We start from the raw sequence: 12,171 nt of genomic DNA, 5'->3' as shown, positions 1-12,171 counted from the left end.
CCATGACATGATGTTTGGAAGAAAAATCTAAAATCTTTCACATAAAAGAAGTTTCATAATTATAAGATACATAAAGGGGGAAAATGTATACTTAACCATAGGTACTTTTTATCATGAGTTTCCTGACCTTGATTTGATTACATTCTCAGGCTAAAGATTGTAGCAATATAGATTTCTTTACAGTTTAATGGTTCATTTCATTGCCCTTTGAATGAGAAAAACCTCAACATGGGGCTCAAAGGGTGGTAAGCGGAAGGAGAAGTTAAGGACTGAGCTACTCTGCAGATCAGAGCATTTGAAAGTGAGCACTCAGTGTGACAAGAAGCAAAACCACAGGATACCACGTACTCTTGCAGTTCGCTTTGTTTCTCAAACTATTCAGAATCTTCCTATTGTGTGCTCCTACATCCTCTCTCTTTATTTCACAGATGTCGCTGGGGTGGTTAACCTGATCCAACCCTGAAGAACTTGGGGGAGGAAGGGAAGCCTTCTGTCTGAGAAGTGTTCCCATCCTGACATGCACAAGAAATGAAGACATCGCCTGCCATGCTTGGAACTGGGAAGTCGTTTTGGGTCCTCTTCTTAATCCCGCATCTGGGCATCTGGAGTATTGACGGTAAAACAACTACTTAGATTGGGTTTTGTTTTATTTTCCAGGAGGTGTTGGAGGTAATGTTGTTCCTTTCTGATCTTGTAGGATGTGGCATTTATGTGAAGGACAATGGTAGACAAAACCAAGTGGTTAGATTTGCTCACTGGAGACATTGTAGGACATTAACCAAATTAGAAAATGGTATTTGTTGCTTTAGCTGACTCTCTTAACACATGTTCTGACAGTAGAAAAAAGGAACTGGGCAGATGTTATAAGTAGTCAGGTACAAATTTATCACCACAGCTAGCCAGACTGCTCTGGATGACACGCTGATGGTGAGCAGTGTGTTCTTTGCACGCTGAAGCTTGGCAGAGTGAATGTTATTTTGTTCACTGGGGTAGGATAGGTATTGAATACCTGACTTTGTGGTTACTCTTGAATAATGTTGTTAATTAAAATCACACGTTAATTAAAATCAGTGGGGTGTGTGCCTGGAGAATACTGATTGAGACAGTGCTGGGAAATACAGGATTGGAGATTTTTGTCATTGTGTCTCTGAAAATGGTTCTGACTTGGGTTTCACTTCACATAGAAAACAGGTTGGGTTCTGCATAGATGATGTTTGGCCACTTCTGCAAAGATTTTATGTCAGCAAACAACCAGTTTCTTCCACCTGGTGAGTTCACTTGCTCCCTTCCATCGACATAGGAGCCTGCATATTGTGGAGGGGGGAGGGCTGTAAATAGCTAGTAGATGTTTTGGATTTTCTCAGGTCTGGTTTCCAATGTCTTACTTCACGGTCCCCACAAGTGCACACACTCTCGCCGGTTTGTGTGCTGTGGTTTTACATTGGAAAATGTGGCCCCTGAAACCCGAGAGAATGTCATCTTCCGTTCTGGAGCTGCGTGCTTTGACACCTCCACAGTGCCAGGATAGCACATCACCAGGGGCAAAATACGTCTTCCCTTCAGTCATCTAAGCATTTCGTGTTTGTATGTTTTTATGTGTGTGTATCTTTTGTACCGTTGATGAGGGGTTTAGATGATTGATTGGATTTTTCACTTTCCATGGGATGCCTACACTCACAGAGCAGAAACTGGAGTCAAATTTTATTGAGCAGAATTTATACCAACTTGAAGGATGTATAAACTATTCCCTGTAAAATGAAATAAGCGCATTTTTTCAGTGCTGTATCACACGGAGATTGGGGTGTGGCTTCTGCTCCCCCTCCCAACGTGCTTACGAAAAAGAGCTGGGGTGTTAGAATCGGGTTGATTTGCTGGTTCTGCCACTTACTGTGTGACTTTGGTTAACTTTCTTATCCTCGTTTACCTTAGTTGCCTTCTTTGCAAACTAGAGACACTTGTGCCTAAATTATGGGCCTATTGTGGACACTGTAAATGCAGTAATATGGATAAAGTACCTGGCACAATGAATGTGCACAATAAAATGTTAATGGTATTTTTGCTAATATTCTTTTCACTAAGCAACTCCCTCCAATTCTATAAAATGGAAGTAGTTTTTAACATTATTATTTAAAATAGTTGAGTGTTTAAAGCAAAAAATAAAATGAATAAGTGAAAGATATTATACAATGTATTTAGCCCCAAACATAGTGAATTAAATTACTTGGAAAATGAAATGGAAAGCCTTGGGCCAAGTCCTAGCCAGCTACATTATATAGATGACGAATCACAGCATTACTTGCATTAGATTTAAGGTATGGGTGACATAGGAATGTTTGCTGAGATTTGTTCTCCGGACAGAGCTGATGACTACTTCTTAAAAAGCATATTACTTTTAACCTTTATGTCTTGGGGAGTTCCTGTAATTCAGTTTATTTTTAATTACTGAATTCTTTATACTCGCACAGTTTCAAAGTTTTTAAAAGTAATCTTTAAATGTTTTGCCCTTCACTTCGAAGCAATGTGAGATCTGTGTGCCTCTTCCCAGGAATCAGGCTACACTGAGAATAAGGTGGGAAACAATGTAATGTTCTCCACAGATTTCCTTCTTTATAATGAAATTATGCTTACTTGCTTTTTGTGTTTCTCAACAAAAAATTCAGGGAGTGGAGGGCACTCTGCCCCTCAGGATCTGGCATAGAAATTCTGTCCGGAGGAAAGTGTGTAACAGTCAAAGTGTCAGCACCTTCCCTTCCTGGACAGGTGGGCAGACCGTGCTGGCAAGAACCAGGCTGTGGCTGGAGAAGCTCCTGTCAGTCACCTGCCGCGTGGTCGGTGAGCAGCTCCAGCTGTGAAGCCCTGGGCCACTTGTTCAGTCCAGGGTCATCCTGAGATCTCACCTTCAAGCAGGAAGGAGCACTGCAGTTAAGGTCTGACAACCACTGGGCACTCTATATGATCCTAAATTAAGGCTGTAGAAAATCTTTTATTAATCACTGCTTATTGTGAGAAAAAAAGTCCGAATCTGGTCTAGTACCAGCGGACACTCACTCATAGTTTGGCTTCTTTGAGAACACAGTGGCCGTGGCCAAGTCTCCACCTGAGCCTTTCGCGTGTCCTTTTTAGCCTCTACTGTGGTAGTTCAGTACAGACCATGGAACCCACTCACACCTCACGCACACTGCGTTGCTTTACTGTCAACCACCCATGTGGTGCGGTCGGGCCAGAGCACAAACATTAGCCCGGAAGGTGCTGTGCATCTGTTTCTCATTCTTTGAAGTTTCAGGGTCATTATCAGGCTTATTTCTTCGGCAATAGCTATTTGTTCCTGTTGAAACGGGCACAGGAGATGGAGCTGTGCCTTCTGCCAAATGCCTGGGTAGTATTGCTCTGATAGTGCCTGTCACAAAATACAACTGCCTTTGATGTGAACGTCTAGGAATACATTCTGCACTACAGGATTTCCTGGATTGTGGTGTGAAAAGGCTAATCTCCGTGCTGAAAACAGCCTCGCAGAGACTTTCCAATCACTGAAAAGCTTTTTAATTAACTGTTGCTTCCTCTGTCCCACCATCAGAATTTCCTCTATTGTAATTTTGAAGTCAAATGTAATTTCGAACTCAAATGCTATCTCACTTCACTGGAACTCTTCTAATTGGTTTCTAGTATTTGTGAGTTTCACCTTTGCCTAGAGTTCAGAATTGTTGAAAGAAAACATTCACAGGCATTTGTGATCAGGTTCAGAAAGGAAATCAACCTTTTGCTTTGTTCTGTGGAGAGGCAGTGGCGGGACTCCAGAGCTAGAGCCCCTGAGTTACTACCCGGTCTCTGCCATGTACTGGTTCTGTGGCTCTCTGGTACCCTCTCCTCGTGTAAACAGTGGGGACAATAATGATACTGGCCTTATCAGGTTGTTGTGAGTATTAAATGACTTAATTCTTTGAAACACTTAGAACAGTGCCTGGTGGATCGTAAATACTAGGCAAGATTAGTTAATAATGTTTTTCTTTTTTTTCCTTTTAGTCCAAAATTGAATTATCTTGAGAGTTCGCTCAAGTAGTAGTATTAGAAAACCATCTCTTATTTGGGTTAACAAAAGTCATCTGTAAATAACTCTTGATGTCATTAGCTACTATCATCTCCAGTCACCAAAAAATAATAATAGAGTTTGGGAGTCATGAGACCTGAGTTATCCTGTGTTATTGAATTGTATCACAGCAATTGGCTTCGCATTTCTAACATTCTCCATTCTCTTACCTCAAAATAAGATTGGTATTATATACCTTTCTGGCATCCTCTCATGGACTCTGATTTCTGGGCTTATCCTGTAGAAGAAATTAGTTATGGGCATGTGCCTATGTGTACACAAGCAGGGGTATCATTTTAATATGCTCAGAATATAAACATGTGCATTTCGAGGTTCACTGTGAACGCAGTCCAGGAGAGTGTTGAACGGGCCGGCTAGGCCAGGCGCAGGCGACTTCAAGCTTAGCTGGTAGGGCTCTCTGACTCCTCTCCTCCTTCCTGACAGCCACGTTTATCTCGTGAGCACAACCTGGAACTTGAATACATTTCAAAGAGTCCGTGGTCCAGAAGTGACTGTAAGAAAGGCTGGGGCATTTAGGTTCTAGCTGGGTGGCCACGGTCCCATTTCATTTTCTTCTATGGTATTAGAGGAGGAGAATTAACATTGGGGAGGGCGGATTGGCAGTTTCTGCCCGCATTGATATTGTTAAGTATCTTCCAGGGCTTTGAGAATGCCAGCGAATCTCAGTGTGATCTCTGTAGTGGAATGTAAGTATTGGGAAGGCCAGGAACTATCTGGGAAAGAAGTGAAATTGAACTTACGCCACGTCTTTCCACTAACACGCAATCACACTTACTCTGAGCATCACAACTGGCCTTGTTATCACAAAGCAGTATTTAGCAATAGCTTGGCTTCTGAAGTCTGTCTTGGATGCTGTTGTCTACAGCGTCTATGACGCCTTAGCTTTTTCTGCTCTGCGTTTCTTCCTTATGTCGCTGTGGCCAAGGTGCAGGGCCAATGGTCCCAGAAAGGCAGGCCTGTTTCAAGTAGTCAATGTCTTCCCCAGCCAGAACTATTCTCTAAATTCTCAACATGAATCGTTGTTTTTCAGAGCTCATTAAATTGGCTGAAAATGTTTGCTATGCTAGGGAGATAATTACACATCAGCTAACAAACTATCCACTAGATACTCATCCTTGTCACACAGGGTGGGGCAGGACTCTGCATTTCCGTCATGCAGAGACAAAGACAGTGACCGGTAGGGTACAAGCAGAAGGGGACATTTGTCACTTGGTAGAGATGTATGAGGAAAAATACCCGAAGACAATTTTTTAAATCCTCACCTAAGGACATGTTTTCACTGATTAGAGAGAGAAAGAGAGAGAGAGAGAGACATTGATTTGTTGTCTCCCACACGCGCCCCAACTGGGGATCAAACCTAGAACCTAGGAATGTGCCCTGACCGAGAATTGAACTGGCAACTTTCCGGTGCGTGGAACGATGCTCTGAACAACTGAGCAGCACGGCCAAGGCGACAAAGATGTTTTTACTCAACAAACACTGGCTTTGCTCGTTAGTATATTTCTGTACAATTTCATCTCTCAGATAAAAGGACACTTTTCTCTGGGATATGCTGCCTTTCTGTATTACATTGGTTTGCCTGGTGAGCATACCAGTGTTTGCCCATCACCGCTGATGCCTGGAAAAGAAGTTTAGAACCATTGTTCTGAGCAGTGGCACTTGAGCCGGATCTTCTGGGTTTCCCTCTTGTCTCTGCCACCTGTATGCCTTGTGACCTTGGACAATAATTCAACTTCTGTGTCACCTCTCTAAATTTGTTTTATTCAAAAAATATAATACCTGCCATTTATTGTTTATTGTGAGCAAGCACAGTCCTAGGAACTCCTCCTATGTGCTCTCATTCACATGAACAACTGGTCCCTGCAAGAGAAGAATGTGTGCTTTGGGGTTGTTAGCAGGCCTGGGTTCCAGTCCGGGTCCTGGCTCTGCCTCCCACCTGGTAGTTACCTTGACCAAGTGGCTTAGTTTCTCTAACACTGGGTTTTTCTCACCTAAAGCTAATAAGAGTAACTACCTCATAAACAGTTGTGGGAGGCTCAAATGAAATGATATATATAACCTAAAAGTGAGTAGGACATAATAAGAACTCAAAAAATATTCATCACATCTCTGTGTTTTTCCTGTCTGGAGGATCAGGGATGGGCTTACAGTGCTTGGCTAATGCGGGTGCCGTGTGCTCGTGGTCAAGGGGCAATTCATGTACAGCAGGGACTCTGGAGGCAAGTTGCCAAATGTGACTCAAACCACCCACGTGCTCTCTGACCTAGTGACTGCTGACAAGCTCCCTACTTGTCACGTTCTTTAATATCACAAGAGGAGACACGACACTTGGTACTTTGTAAACTTGCTTTTAGACAAAGCTATAGAAAATACTAGAATGACTGTTCTAAAACAGAACTACTTCAGAATAATTTCAAACTAGATAAAACCAAGAGTTATATGGCTTAGTTTTAAATTGTACAATGCAACTAAATTGAAAAGATAGTTTTTAAATTCCCCCCAGGTAGGCATATCACAAGATGAGAAATTCTAGCCTTAGAAGAAATTGCTTGAAAATATGTTAAATAAATATCTTTAAAAATTTTTATACTTTATTTATTTATCTTTAGAAGGGAAGAGAAGGAGAGAGGGAGAGAAATATCAATGCATGGTTGCCTCTCGTGTGTCCTCTGCTGGGAACTGGCCCCTGCTGGGAACTGGCCTGCAACCCAGGCATGTGCCCTGACTGGGAATCGAACCGTGATCTTTTGGTTCGCAGGCCCACGCTCAGTCCACTGAGCTACACCAGCCAGGGCTTGTTAAATAAATATCTTATAAAGCAAACTTAAAGGAAGGTTTCACATATCATTATAAGGAGATTTTAAAGAGGAAATAATAATAGAAGATGATTTTAGTAGTTCTCTCAATTTTCCTGTTTCATGGTCTTTTTAAAAAAGTAAATGGAATAAATATGAATTATAATATGTATATTCTTGGTGTGAAGTTATTTTCAGTTCCATTTTTGCCAAAGGAACTTTACGTTATGTAAGCACCCCTCCTCCTGCTCCTTGTGTGTGTTTAGATAGGAAAGAGAGGCCTATTTCTCTCAAAAGCCCTGTATCAGACAATATGCCCAGAGAAGAAAACTTAAACTCTGACTGCACACTAGTTCTATGTCTTTGTCTACATTGCATTGTGTGTTGTTTCTCAGGTGTAGGTGAATATCTTCCACCTGGCAGTAGGAACTGAGACTCAGTGGGTGTTTATTAGACCCCATAAGATATTCGCAGGGCTTTCTTAAACTAACAATGATCACCCTTTATAATAGAAGCTCTGATGTTAACATATGTTTATATGCCTCATTCTTTTTTCAAATTTCAGTTATTTTTAGTTAAAGAAAAGCAGCCTGTTCAAGGGCAGCAAAGTGAACTGAAAGTCAGGAGGAAGCAGGGTGTGGGCGGTGTACAAGCTCTCACTTCAAAACCTGGGCTTGAGGAAACAGGGCCCTCCTGGGAACTCAGGGGAGGCTGGCCAGCAGGGGGATGGTTTTGGTGGGATGGAGAGGAGCTGCAGCCCACCTTGGCCACTTGATTTGCCTGCATGGGCTCTAAGGTGGTTTTCACCTGCAAGTCAGTTGACATAATTAACACTATTATTCTTGGGGCATGTTAAATTAAGGAATGACACGTGCCACCAAGAGAGTGAATTATTCAGTCAGATTCAGAATTACAGTCAGGAAATGGTCTTTATCTGGTATAACCATAATTTTGTTTTTCTTGGAGTGAATTTGAAGGAAGGTGAGGTCATTCTGAGGGGTCGATTTCATGCACAATGCTCAGGACCTTTCAGATGAAGTCTAGCATGAGGCTGGCATACTGTGTGATGGTAGAATTGTCTGTGGTGCTCTTAGTGGGAATGACTTCTGGGTTCACCCTGATTATGCTCCCACACTCCCTTCTGTCTCTGAAGTCACTTCAGCGTCTCCCCTACCTCTGCCATTGCAGACCCACATTTCTGATTCTGTGAGTTGATGGGAGCTAGCTTATGATGAGAATGTCATGAGGGCTTTCTGTTACTGTGCATGAAATTCTCTGAGACCAGCCAGGTGGGTGCTCTTCCAAAATCACTGATGTAGGATTACACGTCTGCTGTTGCTGTACATGAATTGGCCTTGACTATGCTTAAGCTGCTGCCTCAAGGGATCACTAAACATGCATCATTTTGTAAGGTAAGAGGCACGGGCCTCTCTTCCTTGGTGGTCATCATATCTCCTCTCCTCTCCACTACTCCAGCTCCCTACAGTTAGGCGGTTCAGACCACCTGCATCCTCCGAAGGCCTGTGTTCCTTCTGAGTCTGAAGAATTCCTTCTTTCCATAGCTTCCCCACCATGTGTCTGAAGTTTTTATCTGTTAGTTGGTTGGTTGTCTATCATAGTATCTTCTGATAGAAGATGAAACCCTAGTTGATGTCACAGAAAATTATTAGCACATTATACCTTTCATAATTATTTCAGTCTTTCAAAAAATATTTGGTTACATTTTTATGTCTAAGCTGACTTAGCTCTGGTAAGACATTCTGCATTTATTAAAGGCAGTCATTTCTTCTAGTGAAGATAATCATTTTGAACTTTCCATAAATATGTCAGAATTTTCAATGGGAAGAATTTTTCAGTGGAAAGCTTGGTTGGGATTTTCCTCATAATAATTTTTATAATCAAGGCATGTAGTTTTTTAAAATAAAAAATTGTATTTCACATCAGACTCAAATTACAAACCTTTTCTTTTTAAGAGCTAGTAAGTTTCACAAGTGATCTATCCTCTTTGACTCCTGATGTCTACACTTGCAGCTGCACTTGTTCAGCTGGAAGGTACTAGACCAGGCAATTGTTTGTGGCTGTCATGTCTTTCTGATCTGGGTGTCTGGATGACCACAGAGTGTTACTTACTAAATATTTTTAATGTCTCCCCTGAGTGAACATAAATCAGGCCTTTCCACACTGCATAGTTATGAGGTCTAGTCTCTTTTAACTCTGCAGTAACCACTGCAGGGTATGCTGAGATGCCTTTGGCCGACCTCTCTAAGGGCTCAGCCGTGTCTGCTCTGTGACCTCAGCACTCAGAGAGCATGAGTCAGAGCGATGGCAGAGGACGTTTGCCTCTCCATGAAACTGCCTCTGTTTCATCTGCTGGCACCTCATGCCATTTCCCCTTCATACCTTTTCTAAGGCCACCTCCTCCTGCGGAGACAGGTGCCCTCTCACCAAAAAGGGCTGTAGAGCAGATAGAAAGACAGGTGCATGAACACATATTTAATTATAAAAGAGTGAGGCAAGACACACAAAATAACAAGGAACATTCACTGGGGGGACAGCAAGTACACTTGGGTTGATGGAGTATGAGGGTGGGGTGGGAGACGGGGGGTAAAATGCCACTTATTGAAATCTGAGCATGTTCCTGCAAGCATCAGAGATTGTCTGGAGGGTTTTAGGCAAAAAGTCTTGCGACTGAATTTTTATTTTTAGAATACAAACTGTGACAGTAATGTGGAGACCGGATTGAAGTAGAGAGACGGGGCAAAGGCCAAGTTCGGGATGCAGAAGACTAGTTGGTAGGCTGTGACAATAATCCACATGAAACAGAATAAGACCCAAATTAAAGCCGTGGCATGAAAACAGATTTAGATTCTGACTCAAGTTAACTTGGTGACTGATAAAATGGAGCAGTAGAGGGATAAGGGATGGCTCCCGGGCTGCTAAGGGGATAGTGGTATCGCACTACGGTTGTGGGAGGAGGACCAGGTTGTCCCAAGGTGGAGCTCGGGGCGGGAGGGGTTAGACCTCCTCCTCCAAGTGGCCCAGCCTCCCTCCCTGTTGGAGATTTGAACGCTCTGTGAGACTATATAATCAAGATAAGTTTAAAAATTTAATGGGGAAATTAAGAAGCAATGCAAGTCTTTTTCTGCATGCTCTTTTCACTAGAAACCATCACATTGTCTTTAGAGCATTTATTTATTTATTTATAGTTTAAGATGATTTTTTATTGTTGTTCCATTTGGACACTTGTCTCCATTTCCCCTCATCACACTCCCCTGCCCTACCCACCCACACCTCCCACATTCAATCCTCAGCCCCATTTGTGCTTGTCCATGGGTCCTTTATATGTGTTTTTTGATGACCCCTCCCCTTCTTTGCCTTGTTATCCCCCTCTCCCCACCCCTCTGATCACTATCAATTTGTTCTTTATTTCAGTGTCTCTGGTTCTATTCTTGCTAGTTTGTTTTGTTGACTAGGTTCCACTAGAGTTGAGATTATATGGTATTTGTTTTTTACCACCTAGCTTATTTTACTTAGCATAGAATTTAAAAACAAGTAAAAGTTGGTCTACTTTTAATTGTCATCACATAAAAGGAATTCTAAACAATATTAGTGATAAAATATTCCTCTGCTTAAGAGGTTTCATTTATTTTATTCTATGCAGCCATTTTGAATATTTATTTGTTTAAATTTGAAACAATAAAACTATAGCTATTGTCAGGTATAATTTTATATGTGAACTATAAAGTTCATTCATACATGAAATGTTTTATTGATTAATATATTTACAATTAAAATTATTCTCTTTACAGTGCTGTTTTATTTTTTATTTTTTAAATATATTTTGTTGATTATGCTATTACAGTTGTCCCATTTTTTTCTCCCCTTTACTCCCCTCCACCCTGCACTCCTCCTCCCACCAGCATTCTCCCACCTTAGTTCATCTCCATGGGTCATACATATAAGTTCTTTGGCTTCCTCATTTCCCATACTGTTCTTTACCTCCCCCTGTTTATTATTTTGTACCTACCATCTATGCTTCTTATTTCCTGTACATTTTTCCTCATTCTCCCCCCACCCACTCCCCACTGATAACCCTCCATGTGATCTCCATTTCTGTCATTCTGTTCCTGTTGTAGTTGTTTGCTTAGTTTGTTTGGGGGGGGGGTCCATTGTTGATAGTTGGGAGTTTGTTGTCATTTTACTGTTCATATTTTTGATCATCTTCTTTTTCTTAGATAAGTCTCTTTAACATTTTATATAATAAGGGCTTGGTGATGATGAACTCCTTTAACTTGACCTTATCTGGGGAGCATGTTATCTGCCCTTCCTTTCTAAATGAAAGCTTTGCTGAACGGTGTAATCTTGGGTGTAGGTTCTTGCCTTTTATGATTTGGAATACTTCTTTCCAGTCATTTTGTGTCTGCAAGGTTTCTTTTGAGAAATCAGTGGATAGTCTTATGGGAACTCCTTTGTAGATAACTGTCTCCTCTTCTCTTGCTGCTTTTAAGATTCTGTCCTTATCTTTAACCTTGGGTAATGTAATTATGATGTGCCTTGGTGTGTGCTTCCTTGGGTCCAACTTCTTTGAGACTCTCTGAGCTTCCTGAACTTCCTGGAAGTCTATTTCCTTTGCTAGACTGGGGAACAATCTTTATTATTTTTTCAAATATGTTTTCAATTTTTTTGCTCTCTGTCTTCTCCTTCTGGCACCTCTATGATTTGGATGTTGGAACATTTAAAGTTCTCCCAGAGGTTCCTAAGCATCTCCTCACTTTTTTGGAATTCTTTTATCTTCATTCTGTTCTGGTTGAATGTTTATGTCTTCCTTCTGGTCCAAACCACTGATTTGAGTCCTGGTTTCCTTCCCATCACTGTTGGTTCTCTGTGCATTTTCCTTTATTTCACTTTGTATAACCTTCACTTCCTCCTCTATTTTGAAACTATACTCAACCATTTCTATGAACATCCTGATTACCAGTGTTTTAAACTGTGCGTCTGAGTTCTATTCAGATCTCTTCATCACTTAGTTCTATTTTTGGAGCTTTCATCTGTTCTTTCATTTGGGCTAATTTTTTTGTCTCAGTGTGTCTGATACATAGTAAGAGGTGGAGCCTTAGATATTCACCAGGGTGGAGCAACCCAGGTCACTGCATTTGGCACTGTATGTGGGAGAGAGGTCCGAGAGAGAAATACGCCACTTGCTCAGCTCTTGACTGGCTTTCAGTAACTTTCTCTGCTACCCACAAGTGAATTGGGCCCTTATGGTGCTAA

At 41.5% G+C, this 12,171-nt stretch overlaps 1 protein-coding gene and 1 pseudogene across 5 annotated transcripts in view; one reads left to right on the top strand and one right to left on the bottom strand.

Moving 5' to 3' along the window:
• The first annotated feature begins 306 nt into the window (after positions 1-306).
• BTLA (B and T lymphocyte associated) overlaps positions 307-12,171 on the top strand; it is a 34,433-nt gene continuing 22,568 nt past the window's right edge. For 3 of the 5 annotated variants that reach the window (XM_053663151.1, XM_053663148.1, XM_037144296.2), the window contains exon 1: positions 307-616. In XM_053663151.1, coding sequence (XP_053519126.1) covers positions 529-616 — 88 coding nt within the window. In that variant the 5' untranslated portion in view covers positions 307-528. Of the gene's footprint in view, positions 617-1,183; positions 1,269-12,171 lie in introns of those variants that run through there. The other 2 variants (XM_053663149.1, XM_053663150.1) reach the window with 2 other exon arrangements.
• Positions 7,791-8,083, bottom strand: LOC119048634 (dynein light chain roadblock-type 1-like; annotated as a pseudogene).

Source organism: Artibeus jamaicensis, unplaced genomic scaffold (assembly GCF_021234435.1).
Source record: "Artibeus jamaicensis isolate MK-2021 breed Jamaican fruit bat unplaced genomic scaffold, CSHL_Jam_final contig_3126, whole genome shotgun sequence".
NCBI lineage: Eukaryota > Metazoa > Chordata > Mammalia > Chiroptera > Phyllostomidae > Artibeus > Artibeus jamaicensis.
Note: the sequence above shows the minus strand (reverse complement) of the source record. Positions and strands in the feature narration are given on the sequence as shown.